This window comes from Phyllobates terribilis, unplaced genomic scaffold (assembly GCF_046119375.1).
Source record: "Phyllobates terribilis strain yellow unplaced genomic scaffold, ASM4611937v1 Scaffold_11__3_contigs__length_659146591, whole genome shotgun sequence".
Taxonomy (NCBI): Eukaryota; Metazoa; Chordata; class Amphibia; order Anura; family Dendrobatidae; genus Phyllobates; species Phyllobates terribilis.
Genome location: NW_027362771.1, coordinates 344205739 through 344229933, shown reverse-complemented (window position 1 = coordinate 344229933; position 24195 = coordinate 344205739). Strand labels below are relative to the sequence as shown.

The window sequence follows — 24195 nt, the reverse complement described above, 5'->3', positions numbered from 1 at the left end:
GTCCAATAAAAAGAAATCTCTTCCAGAACCAAAAACATCCAAAAAGAGGCCATTTTGTCCCCCTCAAACACATAATCCCTCATACAGAGGAAAGGGTAAATTGGGTCACTGGAGCAACCCCAAAGGGGATAGAGGTAAAAACATTTTTCAGTCCCAACGTTTTGATAGGCAATGACGCCAGACAATTAGGGGGCAGAATCTCCGGATTCTTCAGACAGTGGGGGAAGATGACATCAAACCGCAAGATTCTAGACTGGGTCAGGTCAGGAATAAAAATAGAATTTTCCTCCTTTCCTCCTCAGACACTGGAAATAACATCTCTCCTGTCGGCAAAACTCCAGAAAGTTCTAACATCAGAGCTTCAACAAATGCTATCTTCAGCAGTTATTACTCCCGTTCCAGAAGCAGAGCAGGGCAGGGCAGGGCAAAGGACATTACTCAAGATTGCTCCTGGTAAAAAAAAAAACAAAAAAACGGAACCCACTGGGTTATCAACCAAAAAACGGCTAAATCAATGTATTCTTTATCAAAGATTCAAAATGGAGTCTGTAAAATCCACGGTTCCTCTGATCGGAAAAAATTTTGTCATGGCCCATCCACCCAGATTACCAGCGTTATCTGAGATTTGCTGTCTCTCTGAATCAGACAGTATGCCATTTTCAGTTCAGGTTCCTTCCCTTCAGCATCTCCTCAGTACCCCCGGACCTTTACAAAAATCATGGCGGAGGTAATTGCATTTATCAGGGAAGAAAATATCTGCATCGTCCCTTATCTGGACAACTTCCTCATCACGGCTCCTTCTTCTTCCGTTCTCAGAGACCAACTTCAATCAATCCTACAGATCCTGGGATCTTTGGGCTGGATCGTAAATCGAGAGAAGTTAGACCTTATCCCATCAACTCAAAAGGTCTTCTTAGGACTTCTCTTGGATTTTCAAAACCAGAGGTCCTAACTGCCAGCGTCCACACGGTTAAATGTGAGATCAAGGATCCAGATACTAAAGCGCCAAAAGACTGTATCCATAAGGTTTGCCGTGTCGGTCCTGGGGTCGATGACAGCGTGCATTCAGGCGGTCCCCTGGGCCCAGGCTCATACAAGAATCCTTCAGAACTTTATCCTTTCTCGCTAGGACAAGTCTCCAGAGATGCTCAACTCAAAAACGTCTTCCCCACCATGTGAAGGTATCTCTCAACTGGTGGCTCAACCCAGGAAATTTGACCAAAGGGATTGTTTGGATTCTGCACCCGATCTCTTCTCTAACAATAGACGCCAGCAAAAGAGGTTGGGGAGCAGTCATATCCCAGAAGACCATCCAGGGCATCTGGCTCAAAGATGGATGGCCAATCCTCAAATTTCAAAGAACTAAAAGCAGTAGAGGAGGCCCTGAAGGCAGCAGGTCCTATTCTCCAGGGAGCACATGTCATGATTTATTCAGACAACATGACAACAGTGGCCCTTCTTCGTCATCAGGGCAGTACAAGGTTCAAAAGTCTTCTAGAAATCTCGGCAAGAATTTTTCTCTGGGCAGAGCGTCATCTCCTGTCTATCAGCCCTTCATCTAAAAGTTGCCAACAATATTCAGGCAGACTTCCTAAGCAGGACAGAAATAAATCTGGGAGAATGGAGCCTCAGTTCAAGGATGTTTCAGCTGATAACCAGGAAATGGGGACTCCAAGACATAGACCTGTCTGCAAATCGACAGGAATAAAAGGTGAATCAATATTTCTCCATAGACCCCAGGAAGAATCATATGAAGGTAGCTGCATTTTGTCACCCATGGAGCTTCAGGTTGGCCTACGTATTCCCTCCAATTCCATTACTGCCAAGGACCTTGCAAAAAAATCAGAGTGGACAAGGTCAAAACCTTTCTCATTGCCCCTCTATGACCGAAGAGAATTTGGTTTGGGGCTCTGAACCTTCTAAACCCAGAAGGCCCTCTTATCCTGCCTCTGGATCACGATCTACTCATACTCTACTCTAATCACCAGGCTCCCCACAGCGTATGCCTGGCAACCTGGCTTCTAGGGCCTTAATCCTGAAAAACAAAAGGGCTCTCAGATGTTGTAATAGACACCCTGCAGGAAACCGGTCAGTAATGCCATCTATTTAAAAATATGGAAGACCTTCTCTACGTGGTATGGTTCTACTCCTATTGATCCCTTTCATCCTGATATTGCCAGAATACTGTTTGTTTTTTGTTTTTTTTACAGGACTGGATGAAGAGGTTCATAACAGCAGCCTCTAGAATATGCCTGAGAGAGCCTATTGTGGTTCCTACCTGGGACCTAAATATAGTTCTAAAGGGTCTAACTATCCCTCCCTTTGAGCCTATGACCCAAACTCAGATGGACAAATTCTATTGGAAGGCTGCTCTGTAGCAATAACAGCAAGAAGAGTTGGCGAGATCTAGACCCTTTCCATCAGGGAACCTTACAAGAGAATCATGGATGACAGAATAATCTTCTGGCTAGACCCTTCTTTCCTTCCAAAGGTATCATCCCATTTTCACATGTCCCAAGAGATAATTCTCCCATCGTTTTGTCAAAATCCCAGAGACAACAGAGAATCAGAATTCCATTCTCTAGATGTCAGAAGAATCATCCTTTACTATCTACAACAGACGGAGCCTTGGAGGAGGGATCAGAATCTTTTTATCCAATACAGGTGACCAAACAGAGGGAAGAAAGCCTCCAAGAGTTCTCTAGCTAACTGGTTTAAAAAAACGCAATCACAGAGGCGTATAAAAGTCAAGATCTGCCTCCTCCAGTGTTACTAAAAGGTCATTCCACCAGAGCCATGTCCGTCTCATGGGCTGAAAGGGCCAGCGCTTCCATCGAGCAGATCTGCAAAGCTGCTACTTGGTCTTCGGTCCATACCTTTACCAAGCATTACAGATTAGATTTGATGTCTGTAAAAGATTTGGCCTTTGGCAGAAAAGTTCTGCAGGCTATAGTCCCTCCCTAACGATTTTTCTTTGGTATTACTCCTGTTGGTGCTGTCGTGGAGGAGATTAGAGAAAATAGAATTAGACTTACCAGTAATTCGGTTTCTAAGACCCTCCATGACAGCACGGGTAATTCCCCCCCCCCCCCCTATAAAAACTCTATGTTCATTTAAATTCCTTGGTGTTAATAAATATTTCAAGCATTCATACTGTGTGGTCCTTGGAAAAACACTGAGGTTAGAGGGTAGGGGAGGGCTATTTTAACCTCTTGTTTCCTGTCCCTAATTGGGATGGGGAGGCAACCTCCTGTTGGTGCTGTCGTGGAGGGTCTTAGAAACCGAATTACCGGTAAGTCTAATTCTATTTTTTAATGCATGATAAAGATAAAGAATAAACACTAAAAAGACTAAAAAGGTGTATGTGTAAAGCAAAGTGTGCTTTTTAGAGTGATTACCTAGTATAAAAAGAGGGTATTTGAACCAAGGACCTGGTGGTATCTATTGTCAGAAGTTGGTTGAGCCAGTGGATAATATGGAGTTGACTGGTGAAACTGTAATAGGACACTTATGAGAATCATGATTGTTGTATTAAATGTTTTCTTAGTGTAGTACACTTGTGTACATTGTGCTGGAGAGCAGACATGCCTAATAAAGGTTACCAGAAGCACATCTCTATGCGTGGAGCCACTGTTTGTCCATCAGTGTGGTCATCCAAAGTCAGCTCTCCCCCCCCCCCCTACTCCTCAACAGCTTGTGCATAAAAAGAGGAGGGGACTGACTCGCCTATTGAATTTCGTCTGTCAGCCAGCCTTCTACACTGGATCATGTTTGTTTTGGGGGAGGAAATGCTCTGATTTTAATAATAATTATTATTACCTTTTAATGATTGACCAGTATTAAGTTATATAATTTTTGCTTTTTTGAGTAATTTGTTTTGACTGGCTAACCCCTTAAAGTTTACTATAAAGTATTCAGAGATCATTCCCGAACAGAAATGTCAGTCAAGAGCCAATTTAGTACACATGTTAATATTACTTTTGTATACATGCAATAAATCTTTTCAAATGGACTAAGTAAAGGATGTACATGGCACTAATGGAAAAGAATGTCCTTGTATTCCTTTAGTTCTTTTTGGGCAATTTTTAATAAATGTTAAGTACAGAAGCTAGAGAGTAGAATGACTTTGAAGGGTGTTAGTGGTTTTTACCAGGGCTGTGGAGTTGGTAAGCCAAACCTCCGACTCAAGCTCCCTCATACATGGCTCAAGTTTAAGTGATAAATTTACTGTAGTAAAATGGTAACATCAGACTTTTAATCATTATGATACAATATTCAAGCCATTTAGATAGCTCGTTATTATATTTTATGTTCGAAGAGAAAAAACAAACTAAAACACCAAGCATACAGAGACAAAATTTTCTGGACTATTGATTTATGTACAGTTTATTGAAAGTTTAGATATGCTTTAAGTATTTACCTTAATCATGCTTTCCTGTTCACTCCAGAAGTTCTGATGTGAGTGCAGGCTTTCCTTCCCTATGTTTTTTTTTTTTCCCCCCTTATCTGTAGAGGAGGAGCTTCACTCTTTATCATGAACATAAACTGCAGCACAGATTCATCTCAGCTAAAAGTCTAGACCCTTAGATCAGGAATAGGACATTTCATAACTTTCCCAAATTCTTATGAAAAAATATTCCCCACAAACTGCATTAAACTACTGTACCCAATTTATTCTATATTTTCGGAGTCTGTCCATTTTATACCGATTCCACCAAAATGGACTCTGACTCCGACTACACAGCCCTAGTTTTTACGACTAAATGCATTTCATTAAGAGATTAATTTTTTACAAATTTCTTTAGGTAATTTCCCTGTATGCTACTTTGCACATTCTAGCTTATATATACTTTCCCAACTTTGGAAAGAATTGGATATTAATAATGTAACGCAAAACATTTTTCTCACACTGACTACGGTGTCAATTGCACTAGAATGCCCAGGACATTCTGCTTTCACTCAGTGCCACTCTTTGTACCATATGTGACTTGAATGACATGCAGCCTTTTTGCCAAAAGTTGTCTGAACTTAATTTTTCAGAGCATTTATATCAGAAACTTGTATGCATAAATCCATTGGTAAGCATGCCCCTTTATGGTTTGCATTTCTGTTAGAGATGTAAAGATGTTCAGGCATAACCTGCCATGCAAGGTGAGGGAAGGTATAAGTGTACAACAATGGGAAGAGGGGAAAGGGAGCCCAACAATTAGGGTAGGCAGGGTGATATTAGATCTGCCTAGGGGTATCCACTCCCCCTTTCCCTATTGTCACTATATAGGTTCTGCACCGATCGCCGAGCTGGCACCTAAACCCTGAATGTCCCTAGAGCTAGGCCCTAGATGGGAAAGGGACGGGGTGAGCAATAGTCAGGTCCCACTACAAACTAAAGACAACAAGGTAAACAAACAAAGGGGATACACTTAGCTTGAGCAGACACCAGAGAGATAACGCCAACTGTCCTCCAAGGGCACCAAAGATGAGACTAGCTGAAATGCCAGTACTCAAAGTCTGCACAGAGGTACCTAGAACTATCACTGGCGACTCTCTGGAGAAACTGAGAGTTTTCAACTACCAAGCAAGGGTGTGTCAATCAGCAGCAGAAGGTGGAGGTCGCTGCTGGGTCTTAAAGGAAGGATATAAGTATACTACAGAAATGAGAGGATCAAGAAGGCGTCTTCAATGCCAAGCTGTGACCACCTACACCCGGATCCAGAGCGACTGTCTCACACCTGACACTCCTGTGACCTAACCTTGTCCATTTGTACTCTTATTCCTCAATGTACTATTAAAGGGAATCTGTTAGCAGGTTTTTGCGATCTCATCTGAGAGCAGCCTGATGAAGGCAAAGAGAAGCTGAATCCAATGATGTATCACTTAGATTACTGGGTGCAGCCGTTCTGACACAATCAGAGCTTTTAGATTTAGCAAAAAGCAGAGCTGAGGAAGCTAACCCCGCCCCCTCCAGGCTCTGTTTGTACATAGATATAGACCGTGAGCTGCCGATCACAGGAAGGGGAAGTGTGGACTACCAGGCATGTGCTGCGGTGTCCAAGCAATGATGAGCTTCTAGTGCTAAAACAGTCATTACAAGCAAACAAAACAGAGCTTGATAAGAGGGGCATCTCTGAAATCTGTGTTTTAACCCCTACAGCATCCGTTTTACAGCAAAAACCTGCTGACAGATTCCCTTTTAATATATTTAATCTCAAAGTTCTTTTTGTCTTGTTTTTCCAGTGGGTTGATCAGGTGAGTGCCACTTCGAGTAGGAAATGGACTGAAGTAGAAGATTCAAATGAGCGCAGTAGACTCCGGATACAGGACAAAGAACTGCAGGAGATTAGTGATCAGGGCATGTGTCTGAGTATGCACCAGCCATGGGCGTCTCTTCTCGTTGCTGGCATTAAAAGGTAAAGATGATGTCTGATTTCTCTTTTGCTTTGTGTACTATTACCTTAACCCCTTCCTGACCTGACCCTGGAAGTACTCAGTACGTCCAGGCAATTTTGCGCGACCATGGACCTGTGCGTGCGTGATCACTGCCGGGTGTCAGCGGATTCTGACAGCTGACACCCGGCACTCAGTGCCAAGAGCAGTGCCCTCACCACTCTCTGCACGTTAAACCCCTAAATGCTGTGATCGCAGCATTTAATGAGCCGGCAGTGGGACAGAAGCTCTTGGACCAGAGACCCCGCAATGTCATCACGGGGCCAGATCATTGCCATGGTGACCCGAAGTCGTCATGATGACATCCGGGTCACCAGGCACTAGTAAATTTTTTATATCATGCACAGTGCATAATCTAACTTGTGTCAGTTCCGAACTGACAGTTGCAAAGCATAGCAGTGGTCCTGCATTGCTATGCTTCATAACTGTAATCAGACTGCTAAATGTGAAAGTCCCACTAAGTAAAAAAAAAACAAAACTAAATTTGTACTTTTATGTAGAAAATAAAATTAAAGTACATATTTGTTATCTGTGTCCAGAACGACCTTCCCCATAAAACTGTCGCACTAGCTAACCCTTTTGCTTTATCATATCGCCAAACAAAAAGTGAATTAAAACGCGATCAAAAGACTGTAAATAAAAATGGTACCTCTGAAAATGTCATCTTGTCCCACAAAAACAAGCCGCCATACAGCTCCATGAGCTGAAAAATAATGTTGTAGCTCTCAGAATGAAGCAATGCAAAAATATTTTTGTCTATAAAATAGTTTGTGTAAAAGCGCCAAAACATAAAAACCTATATAAATGTGGTATCTCTGTAATCGTACTGACCCGGAGAATAAAGCTGCCTTATCAATTTTACCACATACGGATATATAGATATATATCTATCATCATTCCTGATGGATTTTGCTCATTTTTGTCTCCTAAAAATAGAAAGCGAACGTTCTGTACCCGAAAATGGTACCAATGAACATTTCAACTCATCCCGCAAAAAGCAAGCTATTACCTAAAGGCCGAAATATGGAAAAATTATAGCACTCAAAGTACGGCGATGCAAAAACTAGTTTTTGCAACATCAAAGCATCTGTGTGTGACAGTTGTCAAACATAAAAACCAGATATAAATCTGGTATCTCTGTAATCGAACCAACCCGAAGAATAAAGTTGTCATATCACTTATACCGCACAAGGACCGGCGTAAAAAAATAAATAAAACCAATTCTTCACCTGCTGTTTAATTGTTAATTCTGCCTCCTGAAGATCACAGTAAGGCTTGGCGCACATTTATCCTGCGCTCTACGCTGAGCGCTGACATCTGGGTTTCCGTGTAAATCTCTGAAATACATGATTCAGACGGAACCCCGGCGGAAGAATCTCTATAGTGAGTCAGATGGAGGCACCGTGGACGCCATCTGACCTATGATCCGATGGTATCCATCTTTTTATTAGGCATGCATTAAAGTGCTGTTGGCCACAGTTTTTTGTGTACTTCTGAAAAAAAGCACACCACTGAAAAAGGCCAGACTGTGTCCAGAGTAACTCTGCTGCCTCATAGTGAATGGATCCCTCGGGGGTTTCATCTGAATTGCGTCACTCAGATTTAAATGGAAACCCCGATATCCGTACTCAGCGTAGACCACATAAGTGGGAATATTTTACATAACATGTTGGATCACAATAAAAGCTTCAACTCAATCCACAAAAAAAGCAAGTCCCCCACTCGGGTACGTAATCTGTTCACAGAAATATAGGGGGCTTCCATGTTACTAGTAGTACAAAGGCTCTCGAAAAGCGAAATGGCCCTTGCCCCCCAAAAGAAATTCAGCAAATTGTGTATTCCTAAATCCAAATGCCCACCTCCCTTCTGAGCCTCAGTGTGCCTAAACCGCAGTTAGCGTCCACATGTTTGGCATTTCTGTATCGATGAGAGTGTGGCGCCCCTGAGGGTCCGACCGCCACAGGGATGCTGCACTTCTTTAATGGAGTGTGGTGTTCCTCCTCTGAGGTAAGAACAGTGTGATAGTTGTGACCTAACCTTTTGCATCCAACACCACACTTCTCCACCAGAGGGAGCTAGTATGCACTAGGTGCTGCTCCCCTGGTTACAGGGAGACTGGGGAACACAAAGTGGTAGGAACCAGTTAGTGGGTGAGGGTGGAGGACTTACAAGTTAGTTACACTTTTTAAATTTCATATTTAATAGAAGGCCATCTTTGATCTTGATCTTGGTCTCTGGCAGTCTGTCTGTCAAGCGGTCTGTTGCTGGTCCTTCTGCTAATTCTCTCCAGCGATTAGTTGGTCGTGCTGTGCTGTCATGTACGGTGTGTTAATGTGACTTCCCTCCGGGAGCGCAGATCCTGTGTGGGCCTGCACCGGTAGGGGACACAGCCCTCGTACCCTGGCCTTGGGACGAGAGGTAGGTTGCAGACAAGGAATGTCTCAACCCGGCCAAGGACCAGGATCAAGAAGGCCCGGGAGCTTTAGAGTTTGGCTCCCCAGCAAATGGGTCCCGGGGAGGATGCAGACGGAGCGGAGTACGCCACCTGTCCTCGCCTACCTGATCTATTCAGAGGGATTCCGGCTGCAAGAGGGGTACCGGCCCCCGACACCCGACCTTGGACTTCATGTCCTGGACGGGAAAGCCCGGTTAGGCTCTGAGGATCCCACCGGGCATCGGATGGAGAGGAATTGCCACCCGTGCCCTAGTCCTGAGAGGCCGGGTCTCCCTCTGAGCTCCTATCTACACACGCACAGACGGGAAAGGGTGAAGTCTGTAGTGCAGGAACATTCTGGTGTAGGGTCGCTACCGAACACTGGACTTTCTCGGAGGTAGTCGGACCCCCCGTCCCTGGTGGCTGCAGGACTCCGCGGGGAGCAGGGAGTCGCCTTCCCGCTGTCATCTCTAAGTGAGTAAAGCCTTGGAAGTACACCCCTATGGCCTCCGGACTGTTCATTATGCGCCATACCATGCGACGCGGTGCCCGTACTCCCCGCACTACTATTCCCCCCCCCCCCCCCCTCCATCCTGTTTGCCTGCCCTGAGGCCTTGCTCCGCCTGTGGGGAGCAGTGAGAACTTTGGCCGCCACAACACTAGGCCTCGGCGGACTGTAGCGGCGCTGGTGGCCCTTCACCAGGCACCACAGGTGGCGTAGTCGTTAAATAAGCCACTCAACCCGGACGAGCCCACAACATCTTCCTTTTCATGTGACGACCCTGAACACGCGGAGTCCCCCAACATCCAGGGTAAACTCAAAACTAAAAGGGCTCTTTCGAGAATTGAGGCGTCACAAGAGCGCGTCTAATTTACGGGTGCATGTCTCCAGAAGTAGGAGCTGGGCATAATGTACTGGTCACTACAACGGCAGTTTGCAATTTTCACTCCGCAACATCCACTGCTGCTTGTTTCTGGAAAACACCCATGGAGTCAAAATCCTCACAACACCTGTAGATAAATTTCCAAAGTGGTATAATTTCCAAAGTGGGGTCACTTGGAGGGGGGATACTGCTTTTCTAGTGCTTAGGGTCTCTGTATATGGAGCCCGCATACCATTCTAGGAAAATCTGTGCTCCAGGAGACAAATAGCGCTCCGTTCGTCCCGAGTCTCACCGTCTGGCTAAGCAGTACTGTACAGCCACATATGGAGTATTTCTACATTTAGCAGAAATTGTGTGACACATTTTGGTGCCATTTTTACCCATTTCCCTGTTTGAAAATGTAAAATCTGGTAAAAATGTAATTATTCATTCTTCACCACCCAATGGTATAAAATTCTGTGAGGCACAAGTGGTGTCAACATGCTCTCACTGCACCTCTAGATGAATTTATTGAGCGGTGTAGTTTGTAAAATGAGGTTTCTTATGGGGGGTTCTGCTGTTTTGGCACCTTAGGGGTGACATGCCAATGTGGCACCGTCAAACCAGTCCAGCAAAATATGAACTCCAGTATGGTGCTCTTTCTCCTGTGCCTCAAAAGTAGTTTTTGACCACATATGGGGTATCTGCATAACTCAGGAGAAATTGTGCAAAAAATTTTCGCCAGATATCCTTGTGACAATTAAAAAATTTGAGGCTAAAACAACATTTTTGTAGGGAAAATATTTTTTTAATTTTCACAGATCAACGTTATAATCTTCTGACCAGCACCTTGGGTTTCAAGGTGCTCACCACACATCTTGATAAGTTCCCTAAGGAGTCTAGTTTCCAAAATGGTGTCACTTGTGGGAGGTTTCCACTGTTTAGGCACATCAGGGGCTCCAAAAAAACACAACATGGCATCCGCTAATTATTCTAGCAAATTTTGCGTTCAAAAAGTCAAATGGCGCTTGATTCCCTTCTGATTCCTGCCGTGCACCAAAACAGTGGTTTCCCCCCCATATAGGGTATCTGTATGCTCTGGAGAAATTGCACAACAAATTTTGGGGTCAATTTATTTATTTTTTCCTGATACTCTTGCAAAAAAAAAAAAAATGGGTCTAAAGTAATATTTGTGTGAATAAAAGTTAAATGTTCATTTTTTTTTTTTTTTTCCACATTCCAAAAAATCCTATGAAGCACCTGAAGGGTTAATAAACTTCTTGAATGTGGTTTTGAGCACCTTGAGGGGTGCAGTTTTTAGAATGGGGTATCTTTTGGGTATTTTCTGTCATATAGACCCCTCCAAAGTCACTTCAAATGTGATGTGGTCCCTAAAAAAAATAAAATAAAATTGTTGGAAAAAAGAGTAATTGCTGGTCAACTTTTAACAACCATTACAGCAACAATAAAAACCATTACAACTACAATCGTTTTGCTAAATTTCCTTTTTTTTTCACAAATAAATGCCAGTCCTATTACCTCCATAAAGTGACACTAGTCAGAATTGTAAAAATTGGCCTAGTCATTAAGGTGCAAACAGCCTTGGGGGGGCTAAACTGTTAAAAGGTTACTCCCATCCGAGACATAAACTGCTTATCAAGAAAAAATCCGTAAATATTTCATATATGCTTACCACAGAATTTGTAAAGGGGTTGTTCCCTTTCAGGTAATGTTCTACCCTGGCTGCAGTTTATTTTTTAACAAACCTGCTGTACTTAAATTCCTCAGGTCCACTGGTGATTCTCCACCGCTGCTCCCAGCACTGACGTCACATCAGCAGCACGGAAGCCAATCGGTGAGCGAAGGGGGCGTTCTGTCTACACTAGCAGACCCGCTCAGTTCACTGGTTCACAATGCCAGACACCAGGAGCAGTGGCGGAGACCAGGGAGGAGTGGTGGACCCAGGGAGGGGAGTACAGCATGATCTGTTATTTTACAAAGTGCAGCCGGAGCCGAGCATGATCTGAAAGGGAAACCCCTTTTTGAGAATATATAATCAATCAATGTCATATTGTTAGAATCCACTTTTTGAAGTATGTATTTTTTTCGTGAGGTCTGTTTTTAAGTTTGACTGTTTGTTGTAGAGATCACTTATTAGCAGTAATCTCATTATCCGTTAAAAGATAAATGTAATCCTAACATACCATTTTAAAACAACCATAAATTATATAAGGAGGGTCACCAGACTCTCACTTGACAGCAGATGTTAAGAGGAGGAATTGGTCATCAGGCATGTTGGATTTCAACATGCCCAATTTCCTGCAAGAGCTGGAAAAAATATCCACATTTAGTTAAACATGTTTTTTTTTATGGTGTGCATGTTTCCTTTCATTACTTCTTCTAAAATCTTTCCTAATCAAAACACACAATACGAAAGATGCAATCACAATCTGATACTTCTCACAATATGAAAGATATATTCTCCTTTTTTTCTGTTTTGCACGAAATCTGATCTTTTCATTTTCACAATAGCCACAACATATACTATATTTACTGACCGCCCGTTCCCGGCGAATCCTGATAGCGAGCAGTGCACAGGCTGTGAGGATTCACAACTTGTGGCCTATGGCTGGACAACCCCTTTAAATAATTGCATATACACAGTGGCATTGTCACATTTTAATATTTTCTATAACTTTTTTTTTTTTTTTTTTTTTTTTTTTTATGCTGTGGCTTTAATATATGTGATACAGTAGGCCTACACTACAACCTGACAGATTTTTTTTATAGTGGCATTGTGTATGTCTTGAGAAAATAATGCACAATAACTGAATATTTTTAAAAAATTAAACTGTAAAACACAAGTTACAAAATTACTGTACTCTTACAACTCTGAAAAATCCTACATTTTAAAATCTAGCACATTCTTCCTGGATTATTAGGATGTAACGATGCTGTGTTCCTGTGTATGTAGCATTGTGCTCCTACTACATCTCTCCGCATGATTGAGCCTTATCTCTGGCTGGATCTGCACTATTTGTACAGCTTCCCCTGCTGATAAGTGTAATAACGTGATTTTGTCGGTGTGACATGTGACTGCAGTTCCATATTTGTTGGATCAGACTGTTCCTTATGTTTCCCCCTGCTTTCTTTTTCAGGGTAGAAGGCAGATCATGGTACAGTGCTCATAGAGGCCGTCTGTGGATAGCAGCTGCAGCTAAAAATCCTTCCCCACAGGAGATCTCGGAGCTAGAGGCATCATACCGAGTGCTATTTCACAAAGGTTGATTTGGCAAATCTTCTGAAAACTTAAAGCTTTATTAACATCACTTCAGGGAGCTCAACTTATTAGGGACAGAGAGAGATGCATTACAAAACACATGGATGTGTCTGACATTGATACGTATCCCAGGTCGTACAGCGAACAGACAATGTGGATCCACCATAACATCCATTATTTGAGGCCTTGAAAAATTTGCCTTTGAGTTCAATGGTATTTTTTAGATCTTTTTGACGGGAGTTGTGCCTATGCTCAGGCAATGTAGATTAAAGGGTTTCTCCAAGAATGTAATTCATCACGTAATTCCAAGGCAGCCCGTCCTAGTAACATGTCTGCATTCTGAAGAAGCAGTGTGCCCGAGACATGTCTCCTATGAAAGAGAATCTGTATTTTAAGCACACATACTGGTGAACTTCCGGGGAAAACTGCTGACACATCAGAAGAAATAAATCATCTCGGCTGACTGGGCGCAAAGGCTGTTTTCTCCCGTGTCAGACCCCTGTGCTCAGTCAGTCGAGGAGATTTATTTCTTCTCCTGTCACAGCCCTTCTCCAGCAGCTCCTGTACATGTGCTCACGATACAGCACCTCTGTCAGTTGATGTACAGGTCTCGGGAGCTATGTTTCTTCAGGCTGCTGCCGTGTGAATTATGTTAAAATTATTTCTCCTTTTATGATTTGTGACTTCAAGTTGTGTGGAGTACTTTTTAATTTTATATTATCTAACAAAATGGTAACATAGTAAAATATTCATGGAGATTGCATTCAAATAATGCATAATTAATGGTCAGAAGGGAAACTGTGTCATCTTAGGCATCCTTTTTAATATGGCATAGTTCATCAAAATGACCTTCAAATACCTTGCATATTAAGCCTTTGGATTTTATATGAAGGACATTTGTGACACCAGGATGGCGGTGAATAGGGCATTTTTGACAGTAGCCTTCTGTACAATAACTATGCAGTAAGTCTATATTGACACCAGTAACAAGTATGTGTCTAACTGTGGCATTTTTGGAAAGTTGCTTTCATTGTGTCCCTGACTTTATTTATTGGAACTTTGTACTGGTGACAAGATTTTTGCTTTCTGCCATGGCAGCTGGATGAGTTCACCTGGGCTAATTGAACCATCATGATACTGTCACTAAGTGTACCAACCCCCTAGAGCAGAGGTGGGCAATTCATGTTCCCGAGGGGCAACATGAGACCATGACTGTTGTGGAGGGCCGAACCAATAAGCTGAAATTAATTCTGCTCAAAATTAATAATTTATTTTATAGATATTAATTGTATCACTTAATATTGAGCAGAATTAAGTATGTTAACACCCCCTTATATTCCATATGACCCCACACAGCCCTCTAAATACAGTATTAGCCCTCACATAGCCCCTATATACAATATGAGCCCCCACACAGTTCCCCTATATGCAGCATGAGCCTTTACAATAGATCCCTACATATTTTTAACCCCGCATAGCGCTCTATGTACACTGTGAGCCCTCATATAGCCCCCTATACACAGTGTGAGCCCCCACATAGCTTGACATGGCATCCTATATACAGGAACACATCCCATTCACATATAAAAAAACACATACTCTCCTTACTCCTGTTCCCTCCGGTCTCCGGTGCACTTACTCTCCACATAGTAGACGCGATTAAGTTACGTCTTCACGTCTCCTGTCTGTCGCACGCGCTAAATGGAGTAAGAAGGAGCCAAACGCTCTGTCCGCCATCTGTGATCTCTGGATGCAAGCAGCAGAGGGCATGGTGTGGCCTATGGGCCACTGTTTTCAGCCCTTCAGCTGTATTGGTCCACAGGCCCGACTGAAACAGCCAATCGGCCTGGATGTGGTCTGTGGGCCGCAATTTGTCATGGTCTGCCCTAGAGGCCCAAGTACAGCTATATAAATACAGCCATATTGGCTGTCACTTTGCTGATTTAAAAAGTAAGTATCTGTTATCACTGACCAACCAGCGGTAAACCCTTTTAAGAACACTCGTTCATGATTCGCTTTCAGTGTAAATGCAGCTTAAGGCCACGGCCCCACTATCAGTATTTGATCAGTATTCAGTCAGTCTTTGTTCTCAAGAGTGGGAGCCAAAACCAGGTGAGGAACAATCAGAGAAAAGGTATAATAGAAACAAGTCACCAATTCCTGCATTTATCACCCACTCCTGGTTTTGGCTCCCACTCCTGAGAAAAAATACTGACCGAACACTGATAGTGGGGCCGTGGCCTGAGAGAGAAAATAGTAAAGCCTGCCTTATTTTACAACCATAGAGCCTTTTTCAATCTTTGTGTGGAAATCCTCGTATAAAAAATTAGCATTTTCCTATTTATTGTATACGGGGTAGGTGATGGGCTTCAGACTGTTTTTGCTCTGATTACACTGGTTTTTTAATGTGTAAATAAAATGTTTGGATTTCGCAGCATAAGTAAATATTTTTATATTTGTAGATGTTAAATTTCCAAAGGATTACCCGACCTCCTGTCTGCTGGGCTGTGTGGAAGTAGTAGACTGCCTGCCACATGAGCAATTTAAGGAACAGGTGAGCTACTATTTCTTATGCTATAAAGAAAAAACCTGGGAGTCTGAACTGAAACGTAAATTTATGTGCTTTCAAAATGTTAGGACTGTCCCATAAGTGTTACCGTGACGTTGCGGGATGGCTTTTACATTATTTTGATCAAAATGTATGTTAACTAAATACCCTTTATTTATCATTATTCTTATGCACTGTGCGATTTATCCTTTTTCTTTTAGGTATTTGTGTATTTTGCTTTAGTCTTTGGTTTATTTCTTATGCTATGTTGTGTAATGTTTTTTTAGACAGAACTGGAGACACAAAATATGGCTTGAATATGTAAATTACATCTTGATAAAATATGGGGAATTAAGTGCATCCATATACCCTGTATATCTCCTACATTTTTGTGTGAAAAGGTTCATAAAGTCTTATTTTTTTTTTGTTTTTTTTCATTGAAATCCCTGACGTTTGTATGCATGCGAGTCCAGTGGGTTGTCCTAGTCAGTGAGCTGACAAGTCTTCCCTGTGTAAATGTACATGCAGAGGTAGCTGTCAATCACTGCATAGGTCCCACCCACTGGACTCTTATGCATACACACACCAGGGATTCAATGAATACCATGGTGTCCACAAATCGGACTAAATGTACAACAAACAAGATGCGTTTTAAAAGGTAAAGAGGTTATTTCTTTGTGGGTTTTTTTTACATTTTTTTTTTTTCTTCTTAACTTTTCAGGTGTGATACACAACTTAGGGTCAGGAGAAGAAAACACATTGTCACTCTCCTGCTCCTCTGCTGCCCTCCTCTTGTCCTCCCACCGGCTGAAGTCAGGGGGGGGCATTTTATCAGGCTGAATCTGTCTGGATCATCGCTCCAGCAGTAATTCTCAACTTTAAAATAAGACGATAATTGCCACTATAGTCATGACCCAGACCGTGATATCTTAAAGGGAGACCGTGATAATTTAAAGTAAGATACAGATATGAAGTTTTAAAGGGGTTGTCCAACAGGCTGTTTCCAAATGAGAAAATTAGGTGGTTTGAATACTTGCAATTACAATCCTTCCTAGTGGCACATAATTTTGATAACATTTAGATTTCAAACTTCACCTTTTTTGAGAAATTGTTCTTGCAAGAAAATAAGCCGCTACAAGCTAGATCAGTGATTTATGGGGGATTGAGCAGAGAGGGTGAAGCAGAGAAGTTAACATTTCAACAGGCATGGGAGAGAGAGTGGGGATAAGCTTGTCTCCTCCGGAATGGGAGAGGGGGTTTCTCTTCACCCATAAACTTGCTAGCGCTGGGATTGCACAAGAGAAGAACTATAAAATACTTAGGAGATGGTATCATTACCCTTCTAAACTACACACAATATATCCAACAGTTTCAGAGGTATGTTGGAGATGAGTGGGAGGTGGGCTATATGATTCACATTTGGTGGGAGCGCTCTAAGATCAAGCCATTCTGGGCGAAGGTTTTTGACAGTTATCAATGAATCACAGGAAACCGTGTAGTAAGGTCCTTTCAAATAGCTCTTCTGTCAATTTTACCACCTTCAATAGGAACTCAGAAAAGAGAGATTCTTCGGTTTCGTCTAACAGCCGCACGAATGGTAATCCCGCGGTTTTGGAAACTTACATTACCCCTGACACATTAGACTGGTATAAGGAAATGGTCAATCTGTGGAGAATGGAGGAGCTGTCTGCAGACTGCAATGGACAAACAAAAAATTTAGAAGGATTTGGAGTGGATGGATTTTATTTCAGGACTTGCCTGATTTCCATAATTTGTTCCGCTGATTTTTACAGTTACATAACAATTTGCGCATTAATATATACATGACTTTAAGGACCCCTCCCTCTTCATCCATAACCCCTTCTTGTTCCCCCTTTTCTTTTATTCTTTTACCCTGGTCTTTCTTTCCCTCTTCTTCTTATCCTATATCTTCTACATAATATAAAGGGTACTTTCTTTAATACCTTGTTGGTGTTTGCCATATGTTTACTGTTATTGTCTACCGTGGTATGTTTGGCTTACTGTTAAAAGTGGTATTCTCATTTTGAATACTAGATATTTTCTATGATTCTATATTTTATCATTTTTCATATAATACTTGTTTGTAAAATGTTTAATGAAACAGATTGAACATAAAGGGGTTGTCCAGATTTCCCACTTTGTGAATCCTCACAGCACTCGCATTGTCCACTGTGAGGTTTCTCTGGTGCCGGCTGCAAAACTAGGCAGTCTTGTGACTGCTAGTATGTGATATGCATGCTTCCAGCTACATTCTGTCCAGAAGTGCGTGGCCTTGTTCAATACAAGTTAATTATGCGAGGCTGTGCACGTCTAGTTGGAATGTGGCGGGAGTATTCCGATTTAGTCACATGCCTGCTCAAGTGTCGCCACCAGGATCGGAGAATCCTGACAGTGCACATCTTTTTTTTTTTTTTTTATTTCTCTGTTTTGACTGGTACTTTAAGTGGACTATGAGCCACTGTGCTAACTGTCCCTGGATATCTTATGGGAATCTGGAGAGCAAGTTGCCGCACACTGGTAGCTTTCACTTTAAAGGCTCGTGTACACTACCATATTTTTGGTCCAAGTGCTGTCTGTTAAAAGAAAAAAAAAAAACCAGATTGCACTCAGACCAATGTTGTTCAATGAGGCAGTATAGATGAATGAATTTTTTTTTTTTTTTTTTTTTTTTTTTTTTTTTTAACCAAACACAAGCATGTGAAAAAAAATCGCACCATGCATTAGTTTCTTCCGTAAATCAGCCATTCAAGTGTACGGTGGCGCAAAAAATATCGGATACCACAGTATATCATTCTGATTTCTACGGATGCATTGAAATACTGTAAATGATAGCTGGGGCAAAAAATTGGATTGCACACCAATGACAAGTAAGAAAAAAAAAAAAAAATTGACTTTTTCTGGCTGAAACCCCATGTATGTATGGCATCGAAAACGGCTGAGTGCTATCCGATGTTTTATTGGATAGCATTCGGCCCAATGTTATACTATGGGGCAGTACTGATCTGCGATTATATTCTCATGCCACTTTGGCCTTAAAAAAAAAAAATCAATAGCGGCATGCTGCTAGTGGCTTCGATATTCAGATCACACGCACCCTGAGTGTAGTCCAATGTACGCGCACAGACAATGGAGTATTTAAGTTCTCCATCTTTTCCACACCTGTGCTGCGATTCTCTCATGCAAGAGAATCGGGGTCACACTCGGATCACACTCTGACAGTGTCATTAGCATAATCGGCCCGATCATCTCGCATGAGCGAATCTACGCCAGTGTGAGCGCGCCCTAAAGCTGAGCTTCTCTGCTGAGTCTGCCTTCGCTCCAGTCTGAGATATGGCCAGTAATAGCCAGGATGTATCTTAAACATCCTTAATACGTCTTTGTAGGGTGAAAACTCAGTAACGAAGTACATTTTTTGCAGGGCTAAAATAAAATTACTGTGCAGGGTATTGCAATATTGTCCCATTTACTTCAATGGGACCATGGTGCAAAATCTAACACTGCCATTCCTAAATAAACTGTATGCAGTTGTATAGGCCGGTGAAAACATTGAATGGGTTGTGGCACATGCAACCTTTTGAAACAGCTGATTAACGGTGGTACGAAGTCATAAATGTTCATCTGAGAAGTCTTTTATTTTTTCATATTCTATTTTCTTTCCCTAATTGAGGAGGTTGCATTGAATTGTGATGCAACATAGTAGTAGGGCCAGAGAGGGAGATCTGCCGAAGAGCGGGGGCGCCATTTCGCCATCTTAACCTAGGGTGCCAATCTCCGCTGACAGGCAGGGTATTTTTTTATAGCCGTTATCATAGGGCCTGATTAGCTTGGATAGGGATGCTATAGACTTATCTATATATTTTTTGTATGCATTTTTGCACTAAACCCCTTTAAAGGCCAAGACGTATTAATACGTATCTGCGCCCTGGACTTTAAGAGCCTGATACATATTAATACGTATTTGCGATCGCACCCGCACAAAGGCTGTGCGGGCGCGATCGCCGCCGGGTGTCAGCTGATTGTCACAGCTGACACCCCGTACTATGTGCAGGGAGCTGTCCCGCACCACTCCCGGCACATTAACCCCTGCAGTGCTGTGATCGAAGTCGACCGCAGCATTGCGGTGGCAAAGGGAGGTGATCACAATACTCACCTCCTCTTCCGGCCTCCAGCGCTGTTTGCCGTGGCTTCCCGGATGTTCCCATGACGACCCGATGTCATCATTACAACATCCGGGTCACCAGACAGCAGTAAGTTTGGTCATGCACTGCGCATGACCAAAATATCTATCTTCTCCCTGTGCAGTGCTGACAGCCTGCATAGAACAGGGATGGTGCTCCATTACTGTGCTATGCAGGCGATCAGAATGAAAAAAAGTGAAAGTCCCATAGTGGGACAAAGTTAAAAAAAAAAGTCAAAGTGAAAAAATAAAAATTGTAAAAATATAAATATAATGTACCCATCAATAAATATTATGAAAAACAAACCAACAATAAAAGTACACCTATTTGGTATATCGCTGCATCCGGAACGACCTTACTTATAAAATGGTCCCACTAATTAACCCCTTCAGTGAACACGGTAAAAAAAAAAAACGAAGCCAAAAACAATGCTTTATCATCATACCGCCAAACAAAAAATAGAATAACACTCGATCAAAAAGACTAATATATAAATAAAAATGGTACCGCTGAAAACATCATCTTGTCCCGCAAAAAACAAGCCGCCATACAGCTCAATCACCCTAAAAATAAAAAAGTTATAGCTCTCAGAATAAAGCGATGCAAACATTTTTTTTCTAGAAAATTGCTTTTGTAAAAGCACCAAAACATAGAAAAACAATATAAATGTGGTACCGCTGTAAACGTACTGACAAAGAATAAAGCTACCTTATCAATTTTACCACACGCGGAACAGAATAAAAAAAAATTAAAAAAAATCCTGAATTGTTGATTTTTGTTTATTCTGCCTCCTAAAAATCGGAATAGAAAGTGATCTGAAAATGGCACCAACCAAAAACGTCAACTCATCCCGCAAAAAGCAAGCCGTCACATGACTGTCGGCCAAAATATGGAAACATTTTAGCTCTCAAAATATGGCTATGCAAAAACTAGATTTTCCAAAAAAAAATGCGTCTTTTAGTGTCACAGCTGTCAATCATAAAAACCCGATATGATTCTGTTATCTCTGTAGTTGCACTGACCCGAATAATAGTCATCTAATCTCTTATACCGCATGAGGAACGGCATAAATAAACGCTGGGGTTGGAGTTGGGCTGGGGTTGGAGTTGGGCTGGGGTTGGAGTTGGGCTGGGGTTGGAGTTGGGCTGGGGTTGGAGTTGGGCTGGGGTTGGAGTTGGGTTGGAGTTGGGCTGGAGTTGGGCTGGGGTTGGAGTTGGGCTGGGGTTGGAGTTGGGCTGGGGTTGGAGTTGGGCTGGGGTTGGAGTTGGGCTGGGGTTGGAGTTGGGCTGGGGTTGGAGTTGGGCTGGGGTTGGAGTTGGGCTGGGGTTGGAGTTGGGCTGGGGTTGGAGTTGGGCTGGGGTTGGAGTTGGGCTGGGGTTGGAGTTGGGCTGGGGTTGGAGTTGGGCTGGGGTTGGAGTTGGGCTGGGGTTGGAGTTGGGCTGGGGTTGGAGTTGGGCTGGGGTTGGAGTTGGGCTGGGGTTGGAGTTGGGCTGGGGTTGGAGTTGGGCTGGGGTTGGAGTTGGGCTGGGGTTGGAGTTGGGCTGGGGTTGGAGTTGGGCTGGGGTTGGAGTTGGGCTGGGGTTGGAGTTGGGCTGGGGTTGGAGTTGGGCTGGGGTTGGAGTTGGGCTGGGGTTGGGCTGGGGTTGGGCTGGGGTTGGGCTGGGGCTGGAGTTGGGCTGGGGTTGGAGTTGGGCTGGGGTTGGAGTTGGGCTGGGGTTGGAGTTGGGCTGGGGTTGGAGTTGGGCTGGGGTTGGAGTTGGGTTGGAGTTGGGCTGGGGTTGGAGTTGGGCTGGGGTTGGAGTTGGGTTGGAGTTGGGCTGGGGTTGGAGTTGGGTTGGGGCTGGAGTTGGGCTGGGGTTGGAGTTGGGCTGGGGTTGGAGTTGGGCTGGGGTTGGAGTTGGGCTGGGGTTGGAGTTGGGCTGGGGTTGGAGTTGGGCTGGGGTTGGAGTTGGGCTGGGGTTGGAGTTGGGCTGGGGTTGGAGTTGGGCTGGGGTTGGAGTTGGGCTGGGGTTGGAGTTGGGCTGGGGTTGGAGTTGGGCTGGGGTTGGAGTTGGGCTGGGGTTGGGCTGGGGTTGGAGTTGGGCTGGGGTTGGGTTGAAGTTGGGTTGGGGTTGGGGCTGGGGTTGGAGTTGGGCTGGGGTTGGAGTTGGGCTGGGGTTGGAGTTGGGCTGGGGTTGGGTTGAAGTTGGGCTGGGGCTGGAGTTGGGCTGGGGCTGGAGTTGGGCTGGGGCTGGAGTTGGGCTGGGGCTGGAGTTGGGCTGGGGCTGGAGTTGGGCTGGGGCTGGAGTTGGGCTGGGGCTGGAGTTGGGCTGGGGCTGGAGTTGGGCTGGGGCTGGAGTTGGGCTGGGGCTGGAGTTGGGCTGGGGCTGGAGTTGGGCTGGGGCTGGAGTTGGGCTGGGGCTGGAGTTGGGCTGGGGCTGGAGTTGGGCTGGGGCTGGAGTTGGGCTGGGGGTGGAGTTGGGCTGGGGGTGGAGTTGGGCTGGGGGTGGAGTTGGGCTGGGGTTGGAGTTGGGCTGGGGGTGGAGTTGGGCTGGGGGTGGAGTTGGGCTGGGGGTGGGGTTGGAGCTGGGGTTGGAGTTGGGTTGGAGTTGGGCTGGGGTTGGAGTTGGGCTGGGGTTGGAGTTGGGCTGGGGTTGGAGTTGGGCTGGGGTTGGAGTTGGGCTGGGGTTGGAGTTGGGCTGGGGTTGGAGTTGGGCTGGGGTTGGAGTTGGGCTGGGGTTGGAGTTGGGCTGGGGTTGGAGTTGGGCTGGGGTTGGAGTTGGGCTGGGGTTGGAGTTGGGCTGGGGTTGGAGTTGGGCTGGGGGTGGAGTTGGGCTGGGGTTGGAGTTGGGCTGGGGTTGGAGTTGGGCTGGGGTTGGAGTTGGGCTGGGGTTGGAGTTGGGCTGGGGTTGGAGTTGGGCTGGGGTTGGAGTTGGGCTGGGGTTGGAGTTGGGCTGGGGTTGGAGTTGGGCTGGGGTTGGAGTTGGGCTGGGGTTGGAGTTGGGCTGGGGGTGGGGTTGGGCTGGGGTTGGAGCTGGGGTTGGAGTTGGGCTGGGGTTGGAGTTGGGCTGGGGTTGGAGTTGGGCTGGGGTTGGAGTTGGGCTGGGGTTGGAGTTGGGCTGGGGTTGGAGTTGGGCTGGGGTTGGGGTTGGGCTGGGGTTGGGCTGGGGTTGGAGTTGGGCTGGGGTTGGAGTTGGGCTGGGGTTGGGCTGGGGTTGGAGTTGGGCTGGGGTTGGAGTTGGGCTGGGGTTGGAGTTGGGCTGGGGTTGGAGTTGGGCTGGGGTTGGAGTTGGGCTGGGGTTGGAGTTGGGCTGGGGTTGGAGTTGGGCTGGGGTTGGAGTTGGGCTGGGGTTGGAGTTGGGCTGGGGTTGGAGTTGGGCTGGGGTTGGAGTTGGGCTGGGGTTGGAGTTGGGCTGGGGTTGGGCTGGGGTTGGAGTTGGGCTGGGGTTGGAGTTGGGCTGGGGTTGGGCTGGGGTTGGAGTTGGGCTGGGGTTGGAGTTGGGCTGGGGTTGGAGTTGGGCTGGGGTTGGAGTTGGGCTGGGGTTGGGCTGGGGTTGGAGTTGGGCTGGGGTTGGGCTGGGGTGGGGCTGGGGTTGGAGTTGGGCTGGGGTTGGAGTTGGGCTGGGGTTGGAGTTGGGTTGGAGTTGGGCTGGGGTTGGAGTTGGGCTGGGGTTGGAGTTGGGCTGGGGTTGGAGTTGGGCTGGGGTTGGAGTTGGGCTGGGGTTGGAGTTGGGCTGGGGTTGGGCTGGGGTTGGAGTTGGGCTGGGGTTGGAGTTGGGCTGGGGTTGGGCTGGGGTTGGAGTTGGGCTTGGGGTTGGGCTGGGGTTGGGGTTGGGCTGGGGTTGGAGTTGGGCTGGGGTTGGAGTTGGGCTTGGAGTTGGGCTGGGGTTGGAGTTGGGCTGGGGTTGGGCTGGGGTTGGAGTTGGGCTGGGGTTGGAGTTGGGCTGGGGTTGGGCTGGGGTTGGAGTTGGGCTTGGGGTTGGGCTGGGGTTGGGGTTGGGCTGGGGTTGGAGTTGGGCTGGGGTTGGAGTTGGGCTTGGGGTTGGGCTGGGGTTGGAGTTGGGCTGGGGTTGGGCTGGGGTTGGAGTTGGGCTGGGGCTGGGGTTGGAGTTGGGCTGGGGTTGGAGTTGGGCTGGGGTTGGAGTGGGGTTGGAGTTGGGCTGGGGTTGGAGTTGGGCTGGGGTTGGGCTGGGGTTGGAGTTGGGCTGGGGTTGGAGTTGGGCTGGGGTTGGGCTGGGGTTGGAGTTGGGCTGGGGTTGGAGTTGGGCTGGGGTTGGAGTTGGGCTGGGGTTGGAGTTGGGCTGGGGTTGGGCTGGGGTTGGAGTTGGGCTGGGGTTGGAGTTGGGCTGGGGTTGGGCTGGGGTTGGAGTTGGGCTGGGGTTGGAGTTGGGCTGGGGTTGGGCTGGGGTTGGAGTTGGGCTGGGGTTGGAGTTGGGCTGGGGTTGGAG

The 24195-nt window shown here is 45.4% G+C and overlaps 1 protein-coding gene across 2 annotated transcripts in view; it reads left to right on the top strand.

Moving 5' to 3' along the window:
• The window catches only part of TRIP4 (thyroid hormone receptor interactor 4), a 191179-nt gene that overhangs the window by 20067 nt on the left and 146917 nt on the right, over window positions 1-24195 (top strand). The window contains exons 9-12 of one of the 2 annotated variants that reach the window (XM_073652834.1): window positions 6235-6407; window positions 12900-13024; window positions 15484-15575; window positions 16291-17706. In XM_073652834.1, the coding sequence (XP_073508935.1) occupies window positions 6235-6407; window positions 12900-13024; window positions 15484-15575; window positions 16291-16296 (396 nt within the window). In that variant the 3' untranslated portion in view covers window positions 16297-17706. Of the gene's footprint in view, window positions 1-6234; window positions 6408-12899; window positions 13025-15483; window positions 15576-16290; window positions 17707-24195 lie in introns of those variants that run through there. The other variant, XM_073652833.1, reaches the window with a different exon arrangement.